The sequence below is a fragment of the Vicugna pacos genome, chromosome 34 (assembly GCF_048564905.1).
Source record: "Vicugna pacos chromosome 34, VicPac4, whole genome shotgun sequence".
Classification (NCBI taxonomy): Eukaryota; Metazoa; Chordata; class Mammalia; order Artiodactyla; family Camelidae; genus Vicugna; species Vicugna pacos.
The window spans coordinates 17334225-17361666 of NC_133020.1; the positions used below are offsets into that span (position 1 = coordinate 17334225).

Here is a 27442-nt window from a genome sequence, read left to right on the forward strand (position 1 = left end):
GTTCTGCAGCAATAGTTACCAGAAAACACCTTCTACCAGTCTCAGTAACTGATACAGCAAACCAGCAAAACCAGACAATAAATATTTAGGATATTTGAATGGTGTGACTTAACAAACATGCACGTCAAGCCCACAGAATACACCTCATTCCAAGTACTCACAGGTCATTTACTGAGGCCAATCATATGTCACACAGAAAATGAGATCCAAAAATTTTCAAACAGCCAAACTCATTAAAAATTATTTTTTGGCTAGACTAGAATTAAGCTAGAAACAAACAAGAGACAAGTAATAAAATCAACTATAATGAACAGTTTTCATGCAATAAAATGCGCTTATTTTAAGAGGCCATTTTCATGAGTATTGATCATTGTAACTACCAGTGTAACTAACCACAATTAAAATATGGGATATAAGGGATGATCCCAAAATTCCTATATGCCTTTTGCAACCAATAGAAGCCCCCACAGAGCCAGACCCAGGCAAATACTCATCTGTCTTCTATCTAATAGACATGGTCTACATTTTCTAGAATTTAAAAAAATTATACAGTATGTAGTCCTTTTCGCATGGCTTCCTTCACTCAGCGTGTTTTGAGATTTATGTGTCTAGCTATCAGTAGTTTGTTCTTTTGGTTAAAAAGTCTTCTATTGTTTGATTTTGCTATTCTTTGTTTTCCATTCTTCTGTTAATAAAAATTGAGTGGTTTATAATTTTTGGCTCCTGTGAATAAAGATGCCATGAGCTTTCTTGCCTAAATTTTTTGTGGGTATACGTTTTCATCTCTTATGGGTGTAGTAGAATTGCTGGGCAACTCAGTAAGTATACGTTTACCCTTTTTAAAAAAAAGTATTCATTTTCCAAGGGGGTTGTTTTCTTTCACATGATCATCAGCAATGTACTAGAGGTCTAGTTAGTGCACATCCTTGCCCAAACTGGGGACTGTCCGCCCCTTTAACTCTAGCCATTCTCATTTGTTAAGCAATATCTCCTCACACTATAATTTGAATTTCCTTAATATCTAATGATGCTGAGTATCTTTTAATTTACTTATTGGTCATTTTATAGCATTTCTTGGGAACTGTTTTTCTTACTTTTTGCCCACTTTTAAATGGGGTATTTCTTTTCTTATTTTTTGTGTTATAAATTCTTCACCTATTCTCAAGACTTATACATGGAGAACTACAAAACATTGATTAAGGAAATTAAAGATGACTTAAAGAATTGGAAAGATATCTCATGCTCTTGGATTAGAAGAATTAATACTGTTAAAATGGGCATATTACCTAACACAATCTACAGATTTAATGCTATCCCTATCAAGTGACCCAGAACATTTTTCACAGAACTAGGACAAATAACTCTAAAACTTATATAGAATTACAAAAGACCCGGAATTGCCGAAGTAATACTGAAGAAAAAGAACAAGGCTGAAAGAATGAACCGCCCACACTTCAAGTACTACTACAGAAATACAATAATCAAAACAGTGTGGTATTGGCACAAAAACAGACATATGGATCAATGGAACAGAACAGAGAGCCCAGAAATAAACCCACACACCTTCAATCAATTAATCTTTGACAAAGGAGGCAAGAATATTCAATGGAGAAAAGACAGGCTATTTAGTAAGTGGTGCTGGGAAAGCTGCACAGCTGCATGTAATGAACACTTCCTCACACCATACACAAAAATCAACTCAAAATGGCTTAAAGACTTAAGCATAAGACAAGACATTATAGAACTCCTAGAAGAAAACATAGGCAAAACATTATCTGACATAAATCATAACAATGTTCTCCTAGGGTAGTCTACCAAGGCAATGGAAATAAAAGCAAAAATAAACAAGTGGGATCTAATTAAACTTACAAGCTTTTGTGAAGCAAAGGAAACTATAAACAGAACAAAAAGACAACCTCTGAAATGGGAGAAAATATTTAAACATGATGTGACTCACAAGGGCTTATTTGCCAGAATATACAAGCTCGTAAAACTTAATAACAAAAAAAAAAAAAGCAACCCAATCCAAACATGGGCAGAAGATCTTAACAAGCAATTCTCCAAGGAAGACATACACATGGCCAATAGGCATATGAAAAAATGCTCCCTATTGCTAATTATCAGAGAAATGCAAATCAAAACTACAGTAAGGTATCACCTCACACCAGTCAGAATGACCATCATTAAGTAAGTCCACAATGGAGTAATGCTGGGGAGGGCGTGGAGAAAAGGGAACCCTCCTACACTGTTGGTCGCAGTGTAGTTTGGTGCAGCCATTGTGGATAACCGTAAGGAGATTCCTTTAAAAACTGAAAATAAACATACTCTATGATCCAGCCATCCCACTCTTGCATATATCCAGAGGAAACTCTAATTTAAAAAAATAACTGTACCCCAGTATTCACAAAAAGGAGGGGAATTTTACACTACTATGCTGATGTCACTCCACTTTTGCCAAGACTTTTGCATATTTAGCTAAAGTGGAAAATTTTTTTGAAAAACAGCACTTGAAATAATGACACAAGAACCAATAGATAATCCTGATTTCATTAAAAATATTGAACTTGTAATTTAAACCTTTCTACAATAACAACAACTGAAAAAAGCTGACAGCTTCAGGTGCAGATGTATTTCGAAGCAAATAGTTCACAATACTGTGTAAAATTAAAATTTCCTGAATTTGAATGAATGTCTTTGTACTTAAGAAATACATGCTAAGGTACTTAGTAAAGGGACCTGATGTGCATAGTAATTTTCAAATGGTTCAGAGGGGGAAAAAGCCCCGACTGAGAAATACACTTATTGCTCACACATTGTTCTCCATGATTATATGTAATTAAGTAATGATTTTGATTTTTAAAAGCATTATTTCTCTTAACACTTCCTGCCCTGACCTGGAAAATGATTGTACAATGAGAAGAACTATTTTGCCATCAAATATCTAACTTTTGAAGCCATTTTTCCCTCATTCTCCGCTCTTGGGGACATTTTCCACAAGGAGCATCCTGAGTACCAGTCAGCCCCTCCCTCTCTCTCACCTGAGCAGATCACAGAGGCTGTGTTTCCGTGGGCACAGTCAGGAGCACCCATGGCAGTCACAGGGCAATTCCACAAGAAGGACTCAGCCCCCGAGCAGTGAAATCGGGCTTTCCAGATCGGATTGCTTCCTTCAACATAGTATGTTCCTCTGGGGGTGGAGGTGGCCACTCCATAGCCAAGTTGACGACAGACAACATGGGCATTGGCCATGGTCCAGTGGGAGGCACAGAGCGCTCTCCATCCTCCAGAAATATTCATCTGCACTTGTCCCTCACACTGAGATGTGCCATTGTTCATGAGCCGCACTTCTGAGTATGCTGGTAGAAAAGATAGGATCTCAGCAAAATCTCATGTTTTCCTCACCTGACCAGGGTGTGCAGGGAGGTTAGAGTCCTGATCCGCATCTCACCTGAACAGACAACTTGAACAGCTCCACTGTGGCAGCAGGTTCCTCCTGGACAGGGCACCCTGGGGCAGGACCAGAGCTCAGGCTCCTCCCCGGTACACCTGAACTCCTCAGCCCAGATCTGACCACCTGACTCTCTGAAGGGCACATGTCCCAGGACAGACACAGCCTTGTCACAGCCCAGCTCTGCACAGATGACCTGGGCTGCGAGGAAGGTAAAGTTCCCGTCAGACACCGGAATCCAGTGTTCCCCAGGATGCACTTCCACTCGCCCTGAGCAGGGTCTGTCTCCTCCAGCCAGACGCACAAATCCTAAGTGGAAGCAACAATGACAAACTCAGTGAGTGCTCATGGTCCCGGCCTGGCAGCTGAAACCACATGTCACGGGCAATGGCGTGAAAGCTTTTATTTTGCAACAGTAGTGTACAGAGAGAGAATTTGATGGTTATTATCATAATTGCATTTTCATGAGCAAGTTTCTGAAGAGAAATCCAGAAGGATTGCAGGGCCGGTTTGGAATGGCTGAATCCCAACAATGTATACTCTGAGGTTCATTAGAAACATGAATTCCTTATCTAGGGACCTGGAAACTACAGGGCCCAACACAAATCATCTGGAGTGGCTGAGGACCCGGGGCGTACATGTTAGCGTTGGTTGGAGAAGCGAATTTCTCATTTAGGGCCTGAGGCCTACAGAGCTTGATATGTGGGCACTCAGACTTGAGTACAGAGATAGGAACAACAGAACCAACGAACAGGGACCTGGGCTGTGAGAGTAGAGACCCATCATCCAGACAAAGTTAGAAAGCTTTCCTGAGACTTGTGGGGTTAATATTCTTATCCGTTTTCTCTCCCAGGAGCTAATCCTCAAGTGACTTAGGTTAGGGGAAAATCCCAAGGGCTGGATCCATGAACGCAAGCCAACCTGTAGACAGGTGATCACTCAAGAGAAGAAATAATAGACACTATAACTAGTTCATTTTTATGGCATCACGTTTTGTTTTTCTGAGAATTCTTGATGGCAAAACAAATTGCAAGAATTTCTTAAGTGACCTAAATGGAAAAGGAGATGAGTTAAGAAAGCTCAGATAGTCATAAAGAGAGAGGATGGTCCTAGCCGCCTCTCTTGAACTTCCAGGGTTTGTCAAGGAACCTGAAAGAGCGTGAGTTCTCAGTGGGAGTTGACTAGACCACTGAGTTTGCAGATCACTTCCTATTAGAGGTTTTTCTTCTGAGACAGGAGTCTTAGAAAATGCTAAAGGGTGATAGGAATTGATTTTAATACCATCATTGGACTAATTCTGTATTCCTATCTACAGAATAATATACATTCTTCTCAGGTACCAATGGAATATTTTCCAGGAGAGGTGACGTGCTAGGTTACAAACAAGTCTTAAATTCAGGATCAAAATTACCCCAAGTATCTTTCATGATGACAATGAAATGAAACTCAAAATCAATAAAGATAAGAAAACAGGAAAATTCATGTATGCATGAAAATTAATCAACATGTTTTAGGATTGTTTTTCCTATTTCTATAAAGAATGCCATTGGGAGATGAGATAGGAACAAATTTTATCCTAATTTGAAAAATGTATGTAAAATGGGCTGAGTCCATGAAAACTAATTACTTGAAAAACACAACTCAACAAAATCTGATAACAAAAAGTGGAAAACCTTAAGGAGTCCTGTATTTGTTAAAGAAATAGAATCCATATTGAAAATACTTCCCACAAAAAAAAAAAAAAGAACAAACAAAAAATGCAACCTTCCAATGCCAGCTATTAGAGAGCTCAGAAGCCACTCCCACATCAAGATAAGGAAGAGGGGACGGGAGAAATGGGAGCAGGAAGGGGCGTAAAGCAGAGGCTGGGGTGAGCACACGAGGGAGCAAGGAGCCTGATCCTCGACCTCCCCCCTCTGCAGTCAGTTGCATCTTCATCCCCTCAACAGTTTGCACTTCAATACTGCAGTCCTTCCCAAGCTGTGAAGTCCCTCCCAAGAATCCCTCCTGAGCCCCTGAAGTCACCTCCTTATTTCATACAAGATCCTCAACTTTCTTCTCAGGTCATGGTTTCTACCAAGGGATTTCTCCTGAACACAGCACTTCACTTCCAACAATCCTCTACACAAGCTGAAATTTCTCTTCCATACCCCATTCCTAAAACCGAGAGAAAGAAATTCCAAAAGTTCCATTTCAATTAGAATATTGAAAAGGCATGCTATTCTATTCCTGTCTCCGCCACGTCGCCACCACTGTGACTTTCCTTCACGCCACTAAAACACGTTCTGAAAATATAGAAAATACAGACTAGAGGGAAGAAACTGGTGACATAGAGATTAATAGAAGAAAATTGAAACATTTCCTAAAAATGGGAGAGCCTAAGTTAGAGCCATGGTAGTCAGGGAGTAAAACTCCTAATCAACATTTAAATGTCAGCGCACTTTCCCACTCTTTATAATTTTGAGGGTATCTTAACTGGAATTAATAGCAGGAGCCTCAATTTTCTTAAAATGACAACATTGGAAGCTCATATCACACAGAGTTCCGACATCACACACTCCATTCTGGGGCCTCCTGTAGACTTTCCACAAGCTTATTTGCAGTTAAAACCATGAATAGGATATTGTCACAGTAAGGAACGTGACTTAAAATGTTAAAAAAAAAAACAAGTTTTCTTTTAAAATTCCAAACTGTAACTCAAATGCCCCTTGAAAATAATTTTTAATAATAACAATAATAAAGAGGAACAAATAAAACTTTTGAGATGATGAATAGGTTTATGGCGTCGATCGTGGTAACAGGTTCCATGATGTATACTTACCTCCAACTCAACAGGCAGTATTCATTAACTATGAAGACCTTTTTGTATGTCAATCACACCTCAATAAACTAGCTTTAAAAAATGGAAATGACTTTTTTTTACGGACCTCAACTAGTATTATCAAAGGTCTGCTGAAAGTGAGACTGGGAAAGATCACTTTTCCAATGATCGTCCCCAACAGAACACAAAAGAGCTGATCGGCACTGGCTGCTAAGGGCTTATTGCAAATGTTCTTCAGGCTCCCCCATCCCATCAACCCATCAGATTACATGGTCCTTTTCTAGGACCCAACCACATGTATTAGGGAATTCACTGTGATATCTCATCAGATCTTTCTCCAGTCCAGCTATTCTGATGGGATTCGTGTCTTGGACATCTCATCAACCATAGTGATAAGAACTAGCAACACCTCTTCAAAATTCTGTGACCACCCATTCACACTCTAGGTTCACTGCTGTCTTTACTGCCTCCACCTTGGCTCCGGTCAGACACACTTAGACAGGACTGAGCACTTCTCTGAGTCACTTCCGGTTCTCTTGGCCTCACTGCCATTGATACTTGCTTTGCTCCAGCTACTGCACTGTAGATTCTAGAATTTCATATTTTCCTGCTGCCTCAACATCCCCACAAACAGGATGTGAGCACCCCACCCAGGTGACCAGGAGCAGCAATGAGCAAAGACTAACCCCCACCACAAATCCCCTGTCTTCCCTCCCCTGACTGTGACCTAGTGATGCTCAGATGCACCAGTGAAATCCCTTCACCCCTTTTGCCTGTGTAACTCCACCCTGACGCCCAATATTGTCACATGTTCACAGGGCTTCACTCTCTCTTTTGGTCCCCCGTGTTTGGCTGAGTCTGCCCACTTGGCGCCTCCCGCACGTATCTACCTTATGGAATCTGGTGACTCTGTCCCTCTAGGACCCGGGAGTACAATTAACTGTATTTGCTGCCCCTCTCTTGTACCTGCACCTGATCAACCATCTCAAAAAAGAACACAAAACAGCTACCTTGATGGACTAAGACACAGAGGTCCAGCTCAGCAGTTGTACCTGTGTGAAACATTTGACCTCAGCTCCCTGCCACTTACGACACATGACAGAGCCCTGAGGGCCCAGGGATCCATAGGTCTGGGGCCTTTACTGCCCAGGGCCAAGTAGCCCTTATGCTGCCTTGAGCACCTAATCCTCAAGAAAGCACTGTGTTACTGGAGTTTTCACCCAGGTGTGCTCTGAAGGCTCACAGTTATTCTGGGAATGAGACTGAGGTTCTTCCTGCTGGGGGTCCCCTCCCACACTGGACAGGTCTTACCTGAGCAGACTGCTCCAGCATCCCAATTGTGGGAAAAGCTGGCCTTACTGTAGTCTCTAATAGGATTGTGAGAACAGTCACTGAGAGCTGATTCTGTGCCTACACAGGAAACACTGAGAAGCCAAATGGGGCCAACCCCTGGTCCAAAATACGACCCTGTGGGAGCATCAACAGCATCTCCGCATCCCAGCTGTCTGCACACCACAGCTGCATCCTGCAAGCCCCAGAGGTAACCGTTCACGGTGCCCCATATTCCATGGTGCTTCACTTCCACTCTCCCCTCACAGCGGTGGCCTCCATCCATCAGCCTCAGCTCCAGAGCTGCAAGAGAGACACAGACATAGAACACAAGACACAGGAGAGATTTTAGGAGACAATGCGGTGGTACAAATATTTTAAAAAGAGCTCTCTAAGGGGAAAAAAGATGCCTGGTCTATAGGATTTGTTAATTTCTATGGTGCAAATATTCCCACAGTGCTCATTTCTAAGCTACCAGTGTGGCATCACTGAACACGAAGCTGGGAAGGGATGCACTCAATTATTTCTCTCAAGCCTGTAGAGCCCAGCTCCAGGGACACCATCGAGGACAGGCCATCTGAGGACTCTGGATGCTGCCCTCCTAGGAGACATGCCCAAGACCACCAGGGGCCCAGACCCCCTGTCTCAGTTACAGCTCATGGCCCATGAGGCCAGGGAGAAAGGTTCCCTCTCTTTCTCTGTCCCATCGGTGGCATTCTCATCTAGCTTAGGAACAGAGGACTGTGATAAGCTGCCTCTAAAACATCCCTCGTATGCCTTCCTCTGGGTATCCATGTCCCTGTGTGACCCCCTACACTTGACTGTACCTCATAACATGTATCTAAGAAATGGGATCTGGCAAAAGTAAAGAGTTGTCACTTAAGAGATTAGCTTTTAAAACGACTCTGGTTTCTCCCTTGTTGCCCTATCTTGCTCTCTCTCTTGCTCTGATGAAGCCAGCTAACACGTTGTCAGCTGTGTGTGGAGAGATCCGCATGACAAGGGACTAAGGGAGGCCTCAGCAAACTGAAAGAGCTCAATAATGAGGAAAGAGATTGAATCAGTGCTTAGACATCTCCCAAGAAAAGAAAAGGCCAAGAATAGGTGTTTCCATGGTGAATTCTACCCAATATTTAAGAGGAAATAATACTTATCCTTTGTAAACTATTCCAAAGACTGAAGAACGGACACTTCCAAAGTCATTTTACATGGCCAGCATTAACCTGAGACCATAGCCATGTAAGGACACTCCAAGGAAAGAAAGTTATAAGCCAATGTCCTTGATGAATATAAATGCAAAATTTTTCAACAAATTTAGCCAACTGAATTCAACACCACATTAAAAGGATTAAACACCATGATCAAATGAGATTAATTCTTAGGATGCAAGGATGGTTAAGCATGCAAGTCAATATATGAGATACACTATATTAATAGAATGAAAGATAAAATTCATGATCATCTCAATAGATGCAGGGGAAAACATCTGACAAATTTTAATATAATTAAATTTAAAAACCTCTCAAAAAATTAGGTAAAAAAGTATAAGACCTCAGCATAATATAAACCATATATGAGAAGCTCAGAGTTAACATCACACTCAATGGCGAAAGGTTGAAAGCTTTTCCTCTAAGATCAGAAATGAGACAAGTGTGCCTACTCTTATTCCATTCTTACTCCATTCTTATAGTACTGGAAGTCTCAGCCAGAGCAATTAAGCAAAAAAAGAAATAAAAACATCCAGATTGAAAGGGAAGAATTAACATTCTCTCTGTAGATGACATGATGGTATATGTAGAAAACCTTCACACTCCAACTAAGATAAAAACTGTTAGAACATATAGACAAATTAAGCAAAGTCGTATGAGACAAAATCAACATACAGAAACCATTTGCACTTCTATACATTAACAGTGAAACACTGGAAAAAAATTAAGAGGATAATCTCATTAAAATTATATCAAGAGCAATAAAATACTTGATAAGAATTACATTGAACTTACAGATGGCTTTGGGTGGGATGCATATTTTAACAATATTAAATCTTCTAATTCATGAACATGGGATAGCTTTCCATTGATTTGTGTCTTCCTCAATTTCTTCCATCAGTCTTATACTTTTTATAAGATCTTTCACCTCTTGTAAAATTATTAAGACCAATGGCTTTTTCACAGAAATAGAAAAAAAGTACTAAAATTCATTGCAAACCACGAAAGACCTCACATAGTCAAGGCAATGTTTGAGAAAACAACAACAACAAAAACCAAAGCTGGATTTGTGATTCCTAACTATACGCCATGACTATTGTAATCAAACCATGGAGCAATGATATGAAGATAGACACACAGACCAACAGCAGAGAATGAGGGCTCAGAAATTAACCCGTGCATATATGGTCAACTAATGTCTGACTAGCAAGCCAAGAATACTCAATGGAAAAAGGTTGTCTTTCTAATCAATGGCGTTGGGAAAAACTGATATTTACGTGCAAAAGAATGCAACTGGAACCCCTATCTTACACTACTCCCGAAGTTAACTCAAAATGCACTAAAGACTCGAATCCTTGTAAGACCTGAAACTATAAAACTCTTGGGAAAAAAATTTCTTCACGTGGGTCTTGTCAATAATTTTTTGGATATGACACCTAAAGCACAAGCAACACAATCAAAATAAACAGTGAGACCACATCAAACTAAACAATTCCTGTGGAGCAAAAGGAACTATCCACAAAATAAAAAGACAACCTATGGAATGGAAAAAACCACTTACAAATTACATGTCTGAGAGAGGTTAATATCCGATATATATGAGAAACTCATCAATGGCAAAAACACACACACACAGACACAAAACCACAAATAATCTCATTGTAAAATGGGCAATAGATATAAATACACATTTTTCCCAAAGAAGATAAACAAATGGCAACAGGTACATGAAAACATGCTCAACTTCACTATCAGGAAAAAGCAAATCAAAATCACAAGCTATCACCTCACCCCTCTTACAATGGCTCTTGTCAAAAAGACAACAGATAACAGTGGTTGGCAAGCATGTGGAGAAAAGGGGAAATTTGTACACTGTTGGTGAGAATATAAATTGGTACAGCCTCTGTGGAAAAAAGTATGGACATTTCTCAAAAAATAAAAAATAGAACGACCATGTGATCCAGAACTTCCACGTCTGGTATATACCTTAAAAAATGAAATCATGATCTTGAAGAGAAACCTGCTCCCCCATGGTCGGCAGCATTATTCACAATAGCCAAGAAATGGAAACAACCTAAGTGCTCATTGACAATTTATAAGAGTAAAGAAAATGTGGTAAATACTTGATGTATAGAGAGAGATTTCTAGGTATATCTGTAGATTTAGATACAGGTATACACAGGCGTAGGTGGTATGGATATACATGTAAAAATGAAGGAAATTGTGCCTTTGGGACAACATGGATGGACCTTGAGGGCCTTATGCTAAATGAAATAAGCAAGACAGAGAAAAACAAATACTGTTTGATCTCCCTTATCTGTGTGTGGAATCCAAAAGAAGCTGAACTCATAGAAACAGAGTATATGGGTGGTGCCTGGGCAGGGTTGGTGGAGGGGAAAATGGGTGAAAGTGGTTACACGGCACTAACTTCTACCTATAACATAATAAGTCCTGGGGATGTAATGTACACGTGACTAAGGTTCATAATATGGGCTTCTATACTTGAATGTTACTAATAAAGTCAATCTTAAAGGTTCTCATAATTCACACAAAAAGCTAGCTCTGTGATATGATAGATATCATTCCATAATATACATCTATTTCAAATCATCACATTATGCAACTTACAGAATATTATATACAAATTGTATTTCAATAAAGCTGTAAAATAGAAAATATATACATATAGGACAAAGGTTTTGCAAATACAAGGAAAACATGACAGAATAATAGTTATGGGGGCTTAGTGTATATGCCTCAGCATTTGATTGTTGAAATAAACTATTTAAAATAAATCATGTTGTATAAAAGTGACCTATAGGAAACATGTGTGCAAACATGGGTTTATATATTAGACACTATTAACGATACCATACATTGTAAATAGTAAACAACTTCATTTCCAGAATGCATGGCCTCCGCTTAAATTGTACTTTAAGGAAGGCTTCTTGGCTTCTCCCAGCTAGATTCAGAAACGCTGCTGGTGTCCCTGCTGATGGCACTTGCCAGAGTTTATTCCAAATTCTTGTCTTGGGGCCCAGCCTCACTAGCTTTACAGGCCAGGGAGCGCTTCACTCATCACCACTGGGGCCCCAGCACCTAGTGAACTGCAAAGGCTAGGAATTCAATACCCCATGAGGCAATCTGTAAATCGGTGAACACTTGTGGAATGAAAGTCTAAATAAATTCCAAAAAGCAGGATTGGAAAATGCCATTGTGTCATTTAGCATGTTTCTTTATGTGGCATTGAAATCAGTGAGAAAAGAAAAAGACATAAGTCAGGAATTACATAGTAAAAACAAAGTAAAGTTAGATATAACTTCATAACCTATATAAAATAACTTACACAGTTATTAGTGTTGTAATATATTTAAATATATTTATACAACAGATAACAATAATTTATTTAAATTGAAATGGAAAAGAATATTCTTAATGAAGCTTCGAAAGCAGAAACATAAAAGGGAAATTTTTATAGACGGTTAATATTAGAAACTTCCATGGATCTAAAAACAGAGAAAAGGTAAAATGAAACCAATCAGCTGAAGGAAACAGTGTCAGCCTAGAAGATGGAACTGTACACAGGGACAAGGACTCTGGACCCAAACTGCCTGGGTTCAAACCTTGCCTCTACTGCTTCCGCCTGTCTCACCTTAGGCAAGGGGTTTCACTTTGCTTTCCCTCAGTTTTCTGATCCGCTTTTCAAGATACATATATTCTGCCTTGTAGCCTTGCTGGGCGCTGAGATGAGCCCGCGTGAGGGAATGCGGTGTGGGGTCTGGGGGGCGGCGGCAGCAGCAGTCATAGTAGAAGGAGCCGCAATAGGAATCATGACAAGAATGGCAAACGTCCCCAGTTATAAAGGACGAATGTCATGAGCAAGTCATTCACAAATGAAGGATTAAATTGGCTAATATATGCCAGCTTTTGCCTGCAAAACTACCAAGGTGCAAAAGCTTGATAAAAAGACGAAGCTGGGAAAGGTATGTGGAAACTAACATTCTGATACAGAATAGAGCTAATAAAATTCAGTGCAAACATTTCTCACAGACATTAGTCTCTGGGTCAAAAGCCTTGAAAGTATTCCTAGCCTATAAACCAGTAATTCCAATCTTAGAATGTGATTAAGAGAAACACTCTTGGATGGTGCTTACATTTAACTACAGGGAAGTTCAGAGCAGATTTTGCCACAATAGCAAAAAAATTCAAAACAAAAATGCTCAGCACAGCATGATTAGTTGAGCATATTGAGTTTCATTCATAAAATAATAATTGGAGGCAATTAAAAATTTCAATATTATCCCTGTAATATCCTACATTTTTGTAATACTACAATAAAATGCATTAGTGTTTAAAAGAATAGCTAGTGGCAGAGAAAAATGCGTAAAATATATTATTGATTTTAGGGACAAGTTACAAAATAATATATCCTGAATTCTCTAATGTTGAGGGTCAATGTTATTGTGTCTAATGGTGCACATTGTGCTTGGAGGGGTAATTTTTTGCCAGTGCCCATCGTGGGTTCCAAGGTGGAGACCCCTGTCATGTGCGCCCACCTCAGATCATCCAATGTTCAGAGAGACGAGGACGACATCTCACAAGGAGCAAGTCCATGTTATATGAAGCAGCAGAATAAATTTTTGGTAGAATAAGTCTGAACAGTGTTGTGTCGAAGACAATGAACACAATGCTGGCTTCAGTGAAATGTTCCTGCTCCTCAAGGAACTGCTGCGGAAACTGCCTGCAGTTTTCCGAGGAAGAGGCGGGGACTTGGTATCAGAATGCTCATTATCTCCCCCCATTTCATGGGACCAAAACCCACCTCTGCACGCGAGAGCCATCAGGAGGGTAATCTTCACCAGCATCTGGTCAACACTGCCGGAGCACAGACTTGGGGGGATGGGGTTTCCGAAGCCGAATTATGGGACCAAGAGAACTGAGGTTTAAGGGGACGACAATGAGCACTGAGAGGAGACAAGTGTGTATGTGGTCTCAGCTGCTCCAACACCCAAACCTGGAAGAGCTGCGTCCTCCAGGCTGAAGACGAGATTTTCAGCAGCACTAACCCGGATGCCTGCTGTCCTCTCCCTCAGTGGAAACCCACTCACAAGGAGACAAAAAACAGGGCATGGGAGGACATGCACCTAACAGGCCTCACTATGGATCCCAGGGAGTGGAAAGGACCGGTCAGGCAGAGCAGGACACAGTCCCTGGGCACCAAGGCAGGGACTCGAGAACTGTACATAAGTGGGGTTGTGCATCAGCTAATCTCTATAAACAAGACGTCCCCACCATTGGCTGCAGGGTCCTCTGACCTACAAGGGACCCTGGAAGGAGTAAGTGAGGCTGGGAGGCAGGACCCCTCCCAGAGCCAGTGCTGGGCAGGCATTCAACAAGCAGAGGGGAGGCCGTGGGGGTGAAGGAGAGGAACCAGAGAGGGGCAGGCAGGTGCGAGATTATCTACGATCTGGGTACGTGCAGCTGACATGACACCCAACCGTGCGGGCACCGGGTGTTTCACAGACCAACTGACTCAGTCCCTTCTCGGCAGTCCCGTTCCTCTCACACACCTCACACACCCTACACACAGACACAGACACACACACACACGCACAAGCACAGAGCCTAAGGGAGCGCAAATGCACAAAACATGGAAATACCACGGGGCAGTCCTCTACACAGCAGGAGTGTGTGGGGAACAGCCCGGAGTCCCAGCAGAGGTCACTCGCTGGACCTTCACACACTGGGGCCCACGGGGACTCAGCAGATGCTCCCTGAAAACAAGGGAGACAGTGGAGGGGACTGAAACTGACCCACCTCAGTCCAGACCAAATTCATTTCTCTGCATAACCTGCTGCTACGACCAGTCAACCCTCCACGGGAGAGGAACTAATATGCACAGTCAGCGTGGTGCCTTCTCGGTCAAGAACACTCGGTCTACAGCTCCAGGGACCCCTCCCTTCACCAAGGTGTCCACCCCCTGCTGTTGACCCAGGAAAGGGGGACGGCACTTACCTTGACCCCCGACCATGATGCTGAGGAGGACAAAACAGAGTCCCTGAAGGAAGAGATATCCATTCAGAGCCATCTTGACCGCCATGTCATCAACAGCACAGTCCCAGCTGCACAGTTACCCCTGCGATGAGGCATCAGGCCACTGACACAGGTCTATATAGACCCGTCCCCTCACATCCTCCCTCCTGACAGCCAATAGAGGCTCATTTTACCATTTCAGATGCTATCGGAGGCTTCATCTCACCAATTAGCTTCTGACTCTTCAACATCTCCTTATAAGAGCAACACGGTCCTTTGCCCTTATGCTTCTGTAGGTCCCTGAGAATCAGGCCCCCGGGACCGGGGCTGGCATAGAAAAGCTGCATCAACAAGCATGTGTGGCTTTCTCTCCCCCGATCGTCCTGGCTGATCACCGCAGACTGTGAGATGTCTCAGGGTCAGGTTGTGGGAATCGGTTGGCGCGTGGAATCAAGCACTGTTCATCCCTGTGACTGAGCTCATAGCCAGAGAAGCACGTGAAGGCTTGAAATACAAGAATAATTATCAGGCCAGCAGAAAATGAGGACCAGAAGCACAGGAGATCACAGGTGAACATGGAGGGGATGAGGTGGGAACCACCACGTTGGGCAGGTGAGAGTGTTGGCCCTTCCCCACTTCTCAGAATGATCTGGAGACTGGGTCCTGGGGAACAGAGGGGCTCAAGAGAACAAGGGGCTTTGACAGAACATAACGTTTCCCCATCGGGAATCTTACTCAGCTCGTAGGGCCACTCTGTCCAGCACTCACATGTCCCGGGAGTACATGCTCCCTCTCCCGGGTGAGATGGGGGTGCAGTCTACAGAGTATTTTCAGACCCGATCTCCTCCCTCTCTGCAGCTGCCCAGTCCAGCAGTCCTGCCCTAGGGGCCGGGCTGGGGCTCAGGGGCCTGAGCCAGTTGGCTTTACCATTTTTCTTCCTGTAAAACACAGGCTCCATGCGGTGATTGCAGTATGTCCAGGGGGAACTTCCCATAGACTCAGTCCAAGAGGCTCCAGCCCTGGGCCCTGCACATTAGAGGTCGCCCAGCCAGCCCCTTAAGCAGGGAGAGGGGTCCAGGGCGGAGCGGCATGCCCACACAGAGTCCATGCCTTCCCCCTTCTAGACCACCCCTGCCTTCTCAGAACCAGGAATTCCCTGCCCAAATGGAGCCCAGCCTGTTTCAAAACCTGCATCAGCCCCTTCCCAAGTCTTCCTCCCCAGAGAGGACAGCCAGTGAGCAACTCTGGGCCTGGGGGTGATGGGGGCCTGCTGTTTCCTGCGGCAGTCAGGGTGCAGCTTAGACCAGGGCTCCTCGAAGTACGCTCCTCCCACAGCATCCGCATTGCCCTGGAGCTCGTTAGAAATGAACGTTCTCAGGCCAAACCCAGGCCTAGTAACTCAGAGTCTGTGTCACAAACTTTCAGGGTTATTCTTAAGCACGTCAAGGTTTGAGCGATGCTGGTTTATAGGAAACAGAGACACACAGGCAGGGCTGCAGCAGCCTCTCATAGGCCGGGGCCTGGCTTTGGGAGGCCTGGGAATAGGGACGGAGGAGGCCAGGCCGCAGGCTGGCTCTCCCTGCAAGGCCAGCTTCTAACCTCGCCGTCCAGCCTCAGGTTTCTCTGAGGGGACTGGGGATTGGAGTTCCTTTTGGGCAGAGGTTGCCTGCCCTGGACTGGGTACCGTGATGAAAAATCTCTGGCTTCAGCACTCAGCAAGGAAGGTGCCCGAATCCTCCTTCACAAAAATCCTCCTCTTTTGACAGTACGATCCTTTTATAGCAATAATCTGCTGAAAGGGGCCAAGTGCCACAAACCAAGTCTAATATATTTCTGTGTTTAGTAGTCAGGTTTCAGAACATCATATCTATTACACTCTGACACCTAAGTGGAATCTCAGCTCTAACATTTCACTCCAGACGCATAACAGGGCTACCAAAGGCAAAAAGTGGAGTTGCTTGTGCAGCGTTATTGAAAGAGAATGCCTTCACTGGCCAGTATGATGGTTCTCCTGAAAATCATATGATATTGTCCCATTGGACTGGAAAGTACATGCATCTTTGTTGGGAAGATGAGTTTGTCAGCTTGCAGAGCCTGAAGCCATTAAACTTTACAACTAAATATCCACCTTCCCCTGTTCATTAAGTAGGTTTTCAATCATTTCATACCATCCCCTCCTCCACCCTTGGGAGTTAGAGTTAGAAGATGCTTTGGTCACACTTAGGTAAGAGCCAGCCCATCTGACAGTTGCAGCTCCCATTGTAAATTAATAAAAATGGTATTCTGATTTAAAATTTATATTATATTATGAAAAGTTGCAGTTGGTAGATATCCTATATCCTTTTGAAAATAAGAACATATTAACAGTTAACTTCCTTAATGGTAATAATTTATCAACCGTTATCAGAAGGAAAGAAAGCAAAGAATAAGGATAAGGAGGAAGATGGAAAGGAAAATCTTACATCCTCGCTTTTATGTAATTGATGTTACGTTAAAAATCTTTTCCCGTATATTTTGTCCACATATCAGATTACTTACTTGTCATTGATATCCAGAATGGGAATTATTATTGTATTTGTAGAAAAGGAATTTTTCATTGGTCAGATGGCAAAAATACCAAATTATTTTTTTACGATATTGACATGTGGTGTCTAGAAATCTTTCTATTCTCTGAATCACTCAACCTTCTTGAAGGAGGAAAAGAAAAAAGAAACCCATCTTTCATCCCAGGTCTCGGTCACTCCCTCGTCCCGGCGTGGCTAGGGTGGGGGTGTTTCGGGCAAAGCAGACTCCTGTGTGCTGACTTCCCCAACCTCCGGGCTCACTGTGTGCTCGGCCCTCGGCTCAAACAGAGGTGAACATTTACATAGTCTTTGGTGGGTTCTAGACGTATGAGTTTCAAATACTTAAACAATTACTTTTTCCAGAGGAAGTTCAAGGTCAAAATGTACTCCACTCACTGTGTCAGTGGACTTGTCCAGCCGTGAAGACATCAGCTTCTATGGGATGTGGCTGCTGCTTGTCTAATGGCATCAGAGGTTCCACTTTGCAAGTGTGCAATTCATAGGATCGCCACGAGGTGGCAGAGCTGCGAATGACAAACTCCTGGATGCTGGAGTCAAGTAAAATTTAATTGCTTGGTGTTTTTTAAAGATCGCAATTAATATCTATTTCATATTTAAACATCTTAAGATGGTCTCTCAATGAAGACCATCATGAGTTTCATGGTTTGAACTATAAAAGATAGACACTACAGAAATAGATTAGATAGACATGATGATGGATTGACAGTGATGGTGACAGATGATAGACAGGTACATAGACAAATAGACACAATAGCTTTAAATAAAGGGCTTTTTAAACATGCTTAATCCCTTTCCCTTTATTGCATTTCATTATATGTGAAATATCCCTTTCAGCTAGTCATTGGATGATGCTTCCAGAGAGAACAAGATTGTTCTTACAAGAAATAAAGAGAAAGAATCATCATTCAACTCTAGCCCTGAAAAATAGGATCTTGGGGTCCCAAGAAGAAAATTACTAGTTTTAAAAGACCAGCCCAAGTCAAGGCTTGACATAACAGAATTTAATCTCACATTCTAGATTCCTGTGATTCCTGGGGTGGGTGGAGAAAGATGCCCTAAATACTAAAGATATGAGCTGTGAATGGTTCAATGCAACATGTTTCTGCAACGAACGCAGTAGATTCCAATTTCCAGAAGCAAACAGCCCCATTCCCAGATCACTGCTGATACAGCCTGTTCTCAAAATTCATAGAGGCTCCAAGTTTCTTTGTGTATCTGAAGATACAGAAGACAGACCACGACATACTGACAGGTGAAGACCTTGAAGCCTCATACTCTGATCTTAATCAGATATGGCCAAGTGGGTAGGATGTTTATATATTTATCACTTGGCACCTTTTGAATTAAAACCACACACGACTGTAACAGGAAGAAAATTTTGTCATACAAAATTTTAGTTCAGCAGCTTCTTTGTTGAATGACAAGTGCAGGGGTAAACAGCAGACAGAGTTCTGTTCTGTTACTGAGGATAACTGCTCAATTGGCTTTGTGGATTGTAACACTGTACAATGTGTTACAGCAATATTGTAATGTAGCATTAGTATTCCCAATTTACCATGAGAAAGTGGAGGTTTGAGAGGTTAAGTCATAATCTCTTTTCTGGGGAAGTGAGTAATTCAACATCCTTGCTTGAGGGGTAGTTCCTCGGGACCTATCAGAAACATAGAGACCAAGATACGAAACATCCCTTGTGAATTAAAAAAGATCTGTACAACAGTAAAAGGAAATCATTAATTGACTTCTTTCACCAAAACACTGGAGATCCACCTCACCAATCTGAGTTCCTTGTGTGGGGGGTACAGGGGTTAGTAAATTCTCCTTTACCAAAGACCAGCTTCTTCACAAGTGCATGAAAGAGCAACATCATGAGCTGGCTGAGGTCCAGACCATCATCTCGCTTTGGTCCTTTGCAGTCTGTGACTGGCAACATCTAGCAAAGAGCTTGGCACTGAATTGGCCTGGTTTATTTCTCCACAGGTCAAGCACGTGATGCCCAGAAGCCACAAAAGGGCAAAGCGACTAAATCAAAGACAAGTAGGTATTAAGTGGAAATCATACAGACCAAGGACCCTTCCCCACTGCCATGAGGGTGGTAAGAATTTCCCTCAACCCAGACACCATCTTTGGGAGGAGAAACCGAGAGATGCCTCCTGAAAGAGGAAAACAAAACACAACAGGGATTTTGAACCTAGAACTGACAAAGTACTTACCACACTGAACCTAAGCTAAGTTGAAGAATGAACACATTTTAAATGGAAGAGCCTGAGTCAACTTTATGAAAGTTTTTAATCCACACGAACACCCCTTGCTAGTGAGCAAGATGAAATCAGTTATAAAATAGAGAATACTACATTTTTACATATTTGAATTCTACAGGACATGATTGCAAGCCCACTACAGACAGGCAATTCCCAAATCCCCCATGTTTATAAACACACAGAGCTGTCACCTCTGTGAAGCTCTGTCTGATTCCTATGGCTCAAAATTACTGCTTTGTCTATTTAATTTGCACAAACTTGCTTACTGTCTCCTGGAAGCTTACTGAGAACAAGGACTGTGTCATTCTTCAGTGTCTCTTTTAGGCCCCCTAAAGGCACATAGTCAGAGCTCAAGAAATACTGCATAAGTTAATGAGATGAATGCACTAACAAAGGATGAAAATAACCCTGCAGTTAGTAACTACTGGGGGACAAGGGAGGTGGGGAACACGGGAGACACAGACCTGACTAACCACACTTAGCACAGACTGAAGTGGAGGTAAGGGAGTCAGAGACACACGAGCCACAGGAATCAAATATAAAATGTCTTCAAATTCCACTCTGGGGAGGGTCAGATCCCATTCAATTTCTGCACAGATCTGAATTCAGAAGCTTCCCCAAGGCAAGGAAAAGCTGACAGCATCACTGTCAAAGTTTTATTGAAGGGTGTGACATAGACAGTAACACTCATCGATTACTTATTTTCCTAGACTAGTTCTGGCCAATGAAATGTCAGTGGGTGTCACGCGTCACTTCTGAGTGGAGGCAGGAAAAAGCCCAAGTATGATTCTCTAGTCCCAATCTTTCCTGCCTGGAAACTGTGTGTTCCAAATGGCACCTGTACAGGGTACCTGACTCTCCACGCTGATGTTCTGTTGCACGTGGAGCTTTGGTGCAGCTTAGTCCTGCCTGCAGACAGAAACACTGAGAATGCAGCAAAATGTGTTCTTCCCTCTAAGAGCTAAGAAGTCTGTGAACAGCTTCTCTATTCCTTATCGCTGAGTCCCCACCTGGACATGCCAGCTAAGAGCCCTGCAGGCTGCGGGCATCTGCTGAGACCCTGCTCGGGCCCAAGACTGGAGTAAGACCTGTGCCTACATACCTTCTTTGTTCCCCCACTCTGCCTCCCAGGCACTGCGACCAGGGTGCCTGAGATTTTTAACTCATTTCTGTATGTGCCACGTAATCTCCCAAACTAGGTTTCAAGGAGAGTGTCTTTATTAACAACATCCACAACTTAACAGATGCTCAACTACTGTCTATTGAATGACTGGGTGGCGCTGTGCTAGACACTTAAGAGAAATTATCTTAAGTGAAATAGTATTTTTGAGGACATTATTTAGGTAACTGGTATTTTTGTTTCAAAGGAATAAGGTTTCAGCAATTAATAAGGGAAATTTTGATTTTCAAAAACAAGCAGCTTATCAGCAAGAAACGTGTGACCACAAACACCGCAGATCTCTGTCTCAGGAGATACACAAGAACAACCACAACATACGAACAGGTGGAGACCGTGTGGCTTCTTATTAAGTCTTAATCAAACCAACAGAGGAGACAAGATCTTTATATAGAACATCATTTGGTGGCTTTTCACTTAAAACCACACAGGAATATAACAGGAAGAAAATTTGCTGTTAAAAAAGAACTGCGCCACTGCTTTGTGACGTAGGGAAGGAGATGAGGTGCGGAAAGAGTTTCTGCGTTTAAACAAAGAAACAGCTTAATTTGTCTTTCACTTTGCCGAAGGAGAGCCCTCTTCAGCCGATCTTGAAGGATGCTTAAGGGCAACTCAACAGTTAGAAGAGAAGCAGAAAGGTCAGGATGCAAAGGCAGGGTACATGTGTGCCGAACAGATTTGGGGGAGCTATATTCCCAGGAGGCTCGGTGGCCCAGGAAGCCTGGTCCTCCCCGACCTGTAACTCATAGCAGCTGTCCCGAAGTGGAAAGAAATCAGTCATTCAAAAGTGACGTTAAATATTCATCAACAAACTTGTTACTACATGTAACTACATTAGCTCAGGTAGAGTAGCAGAATGCAGCCTTAACTGTGAGAATGGAAGGAAAGAAATCAAAAGGAAATAGGGGACCCGCTCCTGGGCATATATCCAGAAGGAACCCTACTTCAAAATGACACCTGCACCCCAATGTTCATAGCAGCACTATTTACAACAGCCAAGACATGGAAACAGCCCAAATGTCCATCAACAGATGACTGAATAAAGAAGATGTGGTATATTTATACAATGGAGTAGTATTCAGCCATAAAAACCGACAACGTAATGCCATTTGCAGCAACATGGGTGTTACTGGAGAATGTCATTCTAAGTGTAGTAAGCCAGAAAGAGAAAGAAAAATACCATATGAGATCGCTCATATGTGGAATCTAAAAAAAGAACAAAAAAACATAAACACAAAACAGAAACAGACTCATAGACATAGAATACAAACTTGTGGTTGCCAGGGGGACGGATGGTGGGAAGCGACTGGGATTTCAAAACGTAGAATAAATAAACAAGATTGTACTGCGTAGCACACGGAAATATATACAAGATCCTGTGGTGGCTCACAGCAAAAGAGAATGTGACGATGAATGTATGTATGTTCATGTATAACTGAAAAATTGTGCTCTACACTGGAATTTGACACAACATTGTAAAATGACTATAACTCAATAAAAAAAGTTTAAAAAAAAAAGGAAATAGGGAAGAGGATCAAAAAAACAGGGACATCTAGGCACCCACCCAAGTAAGACTGCAGAGACAAATGCAATTTTATAGAAAAGTTAATAACTGGCTTGCTTCGTCCTGTGGATTTCGCAGACACTTAGGATCAACTGTAAGAAGTTTGGGTTCTTTTTGACAATGGACCTGCACTGCTTTCCAAAGGTTAGAAGGCAGAGTGGCTGGAAAGGCTTTGCTAATATCATCCTACTGGTTTCTTGCTTTATGTTTTTAGTTCCCTTGTTTCTTTCTTCCTCTTTTGTGATCTTCCTTTGTGAACTGATCATTTTGGATAACGGTATGCTTTGACTCCCTTCCCTTTAACTTCTGTGTGTCTACTGTGGGTTTTTACTTTTTGATCACCATGAGGCTTACAAAAAGCATCTTATATATATAACGGTCAATTTTATTCTGATAACAATGTAATTGTAATCAAATACAAAAACTTACACTTTTATTTCCCTCCTAAATTTGATGCTTTTGATGTCTCAACCTATCTCTTTTTATATTGTGTACCCATTAACAAATAACACTTGGGAAGCTAATATGCACAAGGAAATATTGCCTGTGATTATATGTGATAATTCATGTAATTTTCACAACAATCCCATGAGACAGAGTTTTTACTAACATCCCTATGCTATAAAGAGAAAAACCAAGTTAAAAACTCATCCAAGGTCACTCAGCTAGCAAATGCGGTATTTGTTTGTTTGTTTATAATGGAGGTTCTGGGGACAGATGCAGTATTGTAAAGCCAGTCTGTCTGACTCCCGAGTCTATGCTGTCATCCATCACTCCCAGCAATCCTGTATAAACGAGTGTGAATCCGAAGATGGTCGAGGAGGTGGTAACAGAGCGATCTGTTGCTACTAAGGTCGTTTGGCGCCATCTGCTGTTGGTCCGGAGTTGGCGGGAGCAAATAATTTGGACTCCCTAGAGCTGTTCCTCCTCCTACTGGATCATCTCCGTATGATGTTTTCTTCTTCTATCGGACCATTTATTCAAACAAAGAGATTGCAATTAATTGGTTCTCACTGAAACTAAACTCCAGTGCCTTGAGCTGGTTGATTCAACTGAGAAGAGATGAAAGTCAGAGGATAATGACTCCAAGTGATTACATCTTTTGAGTTTGGAGCCTGTCTGACTTGTGCTTACCTTTAATGTGGTCCAAAAAATGTAGAATTACTTTGGCTTTGAGAACCTTCAGCGAGTAAGAGAACTTCAAATATGTGATAGTGATGGTAGCAATCGTTTTTCAGCATAGTGGCACCTGCCAAATGTTGTTCACACATAAATTTTTTGAAGCCTGTGTAGTCAAATTCAAAGGAAGAGTATTTACACTCTGTCCTCTTGAAAATTTTCAAAATTATTTGAAAACATTGTCAAGTTAGATACAAATTGCCTGAGCTGGAGGCAGTTTCATTTTCGTGTGACATTTGAGATTAAGCCATCCAGCAAGGATCAGAGGATGTGTCCCCAGATTATTAGGAGCCTTTTACCAGAATAAAGCTTAGAGAACAAAAGGCATGGCTCTAGGTGGCAGCCTTTCCTTAAGACAAGGGACCCACTGCCTTAAAGTGTAGAATAAATGCGTGACTTGCTAGAAATCCTAGGACAAGCTGTTTGATGATTTTATCCTGAGACTGTAGATGGGGGTTTTTTCCTCTCATTGAACTATTTCTTTTCTTTTCTTTTCTTTGAAATACAAGGCTGCCGTGTAATGGCTAATGTGACCAAACTTTAATAATTTTCATCTATTGTTTGAACAACTGAGAGTCTGTTTTCCTGCGTGAATGCCTAAGAACACTGAAAGATACTGAATTTTTTTAAATGGCAAATACTCTGAACAATAAAGATTTTAAAAAAGAAAAATAATGAATAGAAAACCTATGATTTCAGGACCCCAAGGGAACTCCAGCCTTTTGATTCAGAAGCAGCATCTGAACTAGAGAAAGAAGCTGTGGTATATTTATACAATGGAATACTATTCAGCCACAAAAAAGAATGAAATAATGCCATTTGCAGCAACATGTATGGACCTAGAGATTGTCATTCTAAGTGAAGTAAGACAGAAAGAGAAAGAAAAATACCATATGTTATCACTCATATGTGGAATCTGAAAAAAAGAAAACAAATTTAAAAAAGGACACTATGAACTCATCTACAAAACAGAAACAGACTCAGACATAGTAAACAATCTTATGGTTACTGGGGAAAGGGGATGGGAAGGGATAAATTTGGGAGTTTGAGATTTACAAATGTTAGCCACTATATATAAAAATAGATTTTTTTAAAGTTTCTGCTGTAGAGCACAGGGAACTATGCTCAACATCTTGAAATAACCTTTAATGAAAAAAATTTTGAAAATGAATATATGTATGTATATGCATGACTGGGACATTGTGCTGTACACCAGAAAGTGACACATTGTAACTGATGGTACTTCAATTAAAAAAAAAAAGCAGCAGCATCTACAGCAGTTACATATTTCTAGAGGGAAAAAAATGGATAAATTGAAAACAGAAATAGAATCACAGATATAGAGAACAAGATAGGGGTACTGGGGGGAGGGTATAGGTCAGTAGTGGTGTGCATGCCTAGCATACACAAGGTCCTGGGTTCAATCCCCAGTACCTCCTCTTAAAATAAATAAATAAATAAACCTAATTACCCCCTCCAAAAAAAAAATCCAGATCTAAATTCCTTTCAAATATATTATTACAAATTGAAAGATATTTTAAAACTTTCTGTCCTAAGATCTTAAAACCAAAAAAAAAGAAGTTATGATGGTAAAAATAAATGTGAGAATAAAATTTTTATCCAAGTTCACTTGGATCAAAGTAAATTGATACATGAATTTTAGACGTACAATATTTCTATATACGTTCTGCCTGATTTTTCCTACATTAGAAAATAAAAATGCAAATGTAGCATTGTAGCTTATGCAAGACTTCGGATTTTTCTTTCCTATAACCTAGATTACACGAATCTTCCTAAATTACTCATACTTGCCTTAGAGATACAGTAAGTCATTACCTTTGCCATTATTTAAGAATATGTAAGTATATATAGATGTGTGTTCATGCAGGTGTTTAAATAGTTTTAATTAATACTTAAATTTAGTAATTTAAATAATTAATGTCTTTATAAAATAGTTTTCTTAGTCTTCCTCATTAGCACAAATTACGTAGACTACAAAGTTAGCCCATTTACTCAGTCTGAGTAAAATTTTAAATGCCACGTTTCTCTGACACATTTGGAAAATCAACAGTAATTGTATTGTTCATTGATGTTAGCTTCAATATAATTTCTAAAATCTCAAAATGACTAGAACTTTGGAATAAAACAGATTGTAATAATTAGTTGTAATTTATATTTATCTGAAGATTTCTAAAAAATTCAACACACGTTCATGTTTTTTAATATAATTACATTTTTTATAAAAGAAAGCAAGTAAGGAAAACAGAAGCTTTTGTAAAGTGATAAATTGTTTTTACAAAAAAATTACAGCAAAAATTTTTTTACCAGTAAAAAGTTAGAAACATTGCATACACAAGCGAGAACAAACTCTTTTATTCAAAATTGTGTTGGATGTTATTGATTGCACAGCATGAGAAAAAGATACAATAGAAGTTACAAGTATTGGAGAGAAAGAAAAAGACCACTGATTTTATATGTTATAATTAACTACGATTGTAGAAAATCCTTCAGAATCTATTACCAGATTAACTAAACCTACTGAATTTGTAAGAGAATTTGGCAATTGGATATAAAATCATTATACAAAAAAAAATCTATTGCATCTTCATATACAAAAAACAACCATTTTAATGTATAATTTAATAAAGATGTAATTTATAATAGCAAACAAGTACCTAGAAGCAAATCTAACAATATAAAACTTTCCATTAAAACAATAATAAGGATTTAAATAAATTGAAAGATATTTATACAAGTTTCATGGAACAGAATAATCATCATAAAGATGCTACCTCCTCTCCAAATTCATCCACAGATTAAATGCAATCCCAATTAATATTTCAATAGGCTTTCTCACGGAACTTAATAAATTCTTTAAATATATACATATATAGATATATAATATTCATATATATGTACATACATAAATATATGTAAGAGCAAAGGCTCAGGATTTTTGTTAACTCAGCATGAATCAACGGGGGGAGAGGACTCCCTCAGAAGGAGACAAACGCTTCTGACGTAGTTAGATTATTAAGGCAGCTGGTATTGGCACAGGGACAGACAAAAGATAAATGAAACCAAATAGAAAGCCAGAAACAGAAATACAATGTGAAATGAATACAAGCAAATCCCAGAAAACTACAACAGAATGGCATCATTTTCAGAAAACTCGAAAATGAGCACACTATTGTTTAGGGAAGCAGAGGAATTTTGTAAAAAGCGGGATAATGGTTACTTCTTCAGAAAAGACAGGGAGATAAAACGGAGGGGAGCACAGGGTTTCAGTGTTCTTGATAACATTCTCGTTCTGAAGCTGGAAAGAATTTCATTATTGTGCTTCATAAATTACATGCTAAGCTAAATGTAGTCTTTGTAGCGAGTGTTACAGACTTAACCATGTTAAACAATGAATAAGAGGCTCAGTTAGTACAGCTTAGTCACTGATGGGACGTGGGGGTGAGGGAGAGTTGGGAAGTAAGGTCTGAGTCTGGGAAACCAGCAGGGACGATGGTTTCAGAAACGATAACTGATTTGCATTAGTCAGGAAAAGCTAAATAGTGAAAGAAACATCACACTAGACCCACGGCACGAAGGACTTGGGCCAGGACGCCACACAATCCTGGCTTCCATTCAGCCCCCAGTAGATCAAGTAAGGTCATGATGGCATTTTAGGTCCCTTAAAAATTTGGATATTCTCTTTTCTCTAGTATTCAATTACTGATATATAGTCGTCGGTCCCTTTACAGAGGATTTGGAGATATATTTATTGAATATATTTGTGATAGCATCGCATGGCTCCTTTTCAAAGGGACCTAGTCTCCCTTACAATCGATAACT

At 40.9% G+C, this 27442-nt stretch overlaps 1 protein-coding gene across 2 annotated transcripts in view; it reads right to left on the reverse strand.

The window, feature by feature from the left end:
* The window catches only part of LOC116277830 (antigen WC1.1-like), a 61790-nt gene extending 46896 nt beyond the window's left edge, over positions 1 to 14894 (reverse strand). For both annotated transcript variants that reach the window (XM_072954623.1, XM_072954624.1), the window contains exons 1-4: positions 14822 to 14894; positions 7581 to 7901; positions 3449 to 3757; positions 3039 to 3356 (exon numbers count right to left, since the gene is read on the reverse strand). In XM_072954623.1, the coding sequence (XP_072810724.1) occupies positions 3039 to 3356; positions 3449 to 3757; positions 7581 to 7901; positions 14822 to 14894 (1021 nt within the window). The remainder of the gene's footprint in view (positions 1 to 3038; positions 3357 to 3448; positions 3758 to 7580; positions 7902 to 14821) is intronic.
* Between the last annotated feature and the right edge of the window lie 12548 nt (positions 14895 to 27442).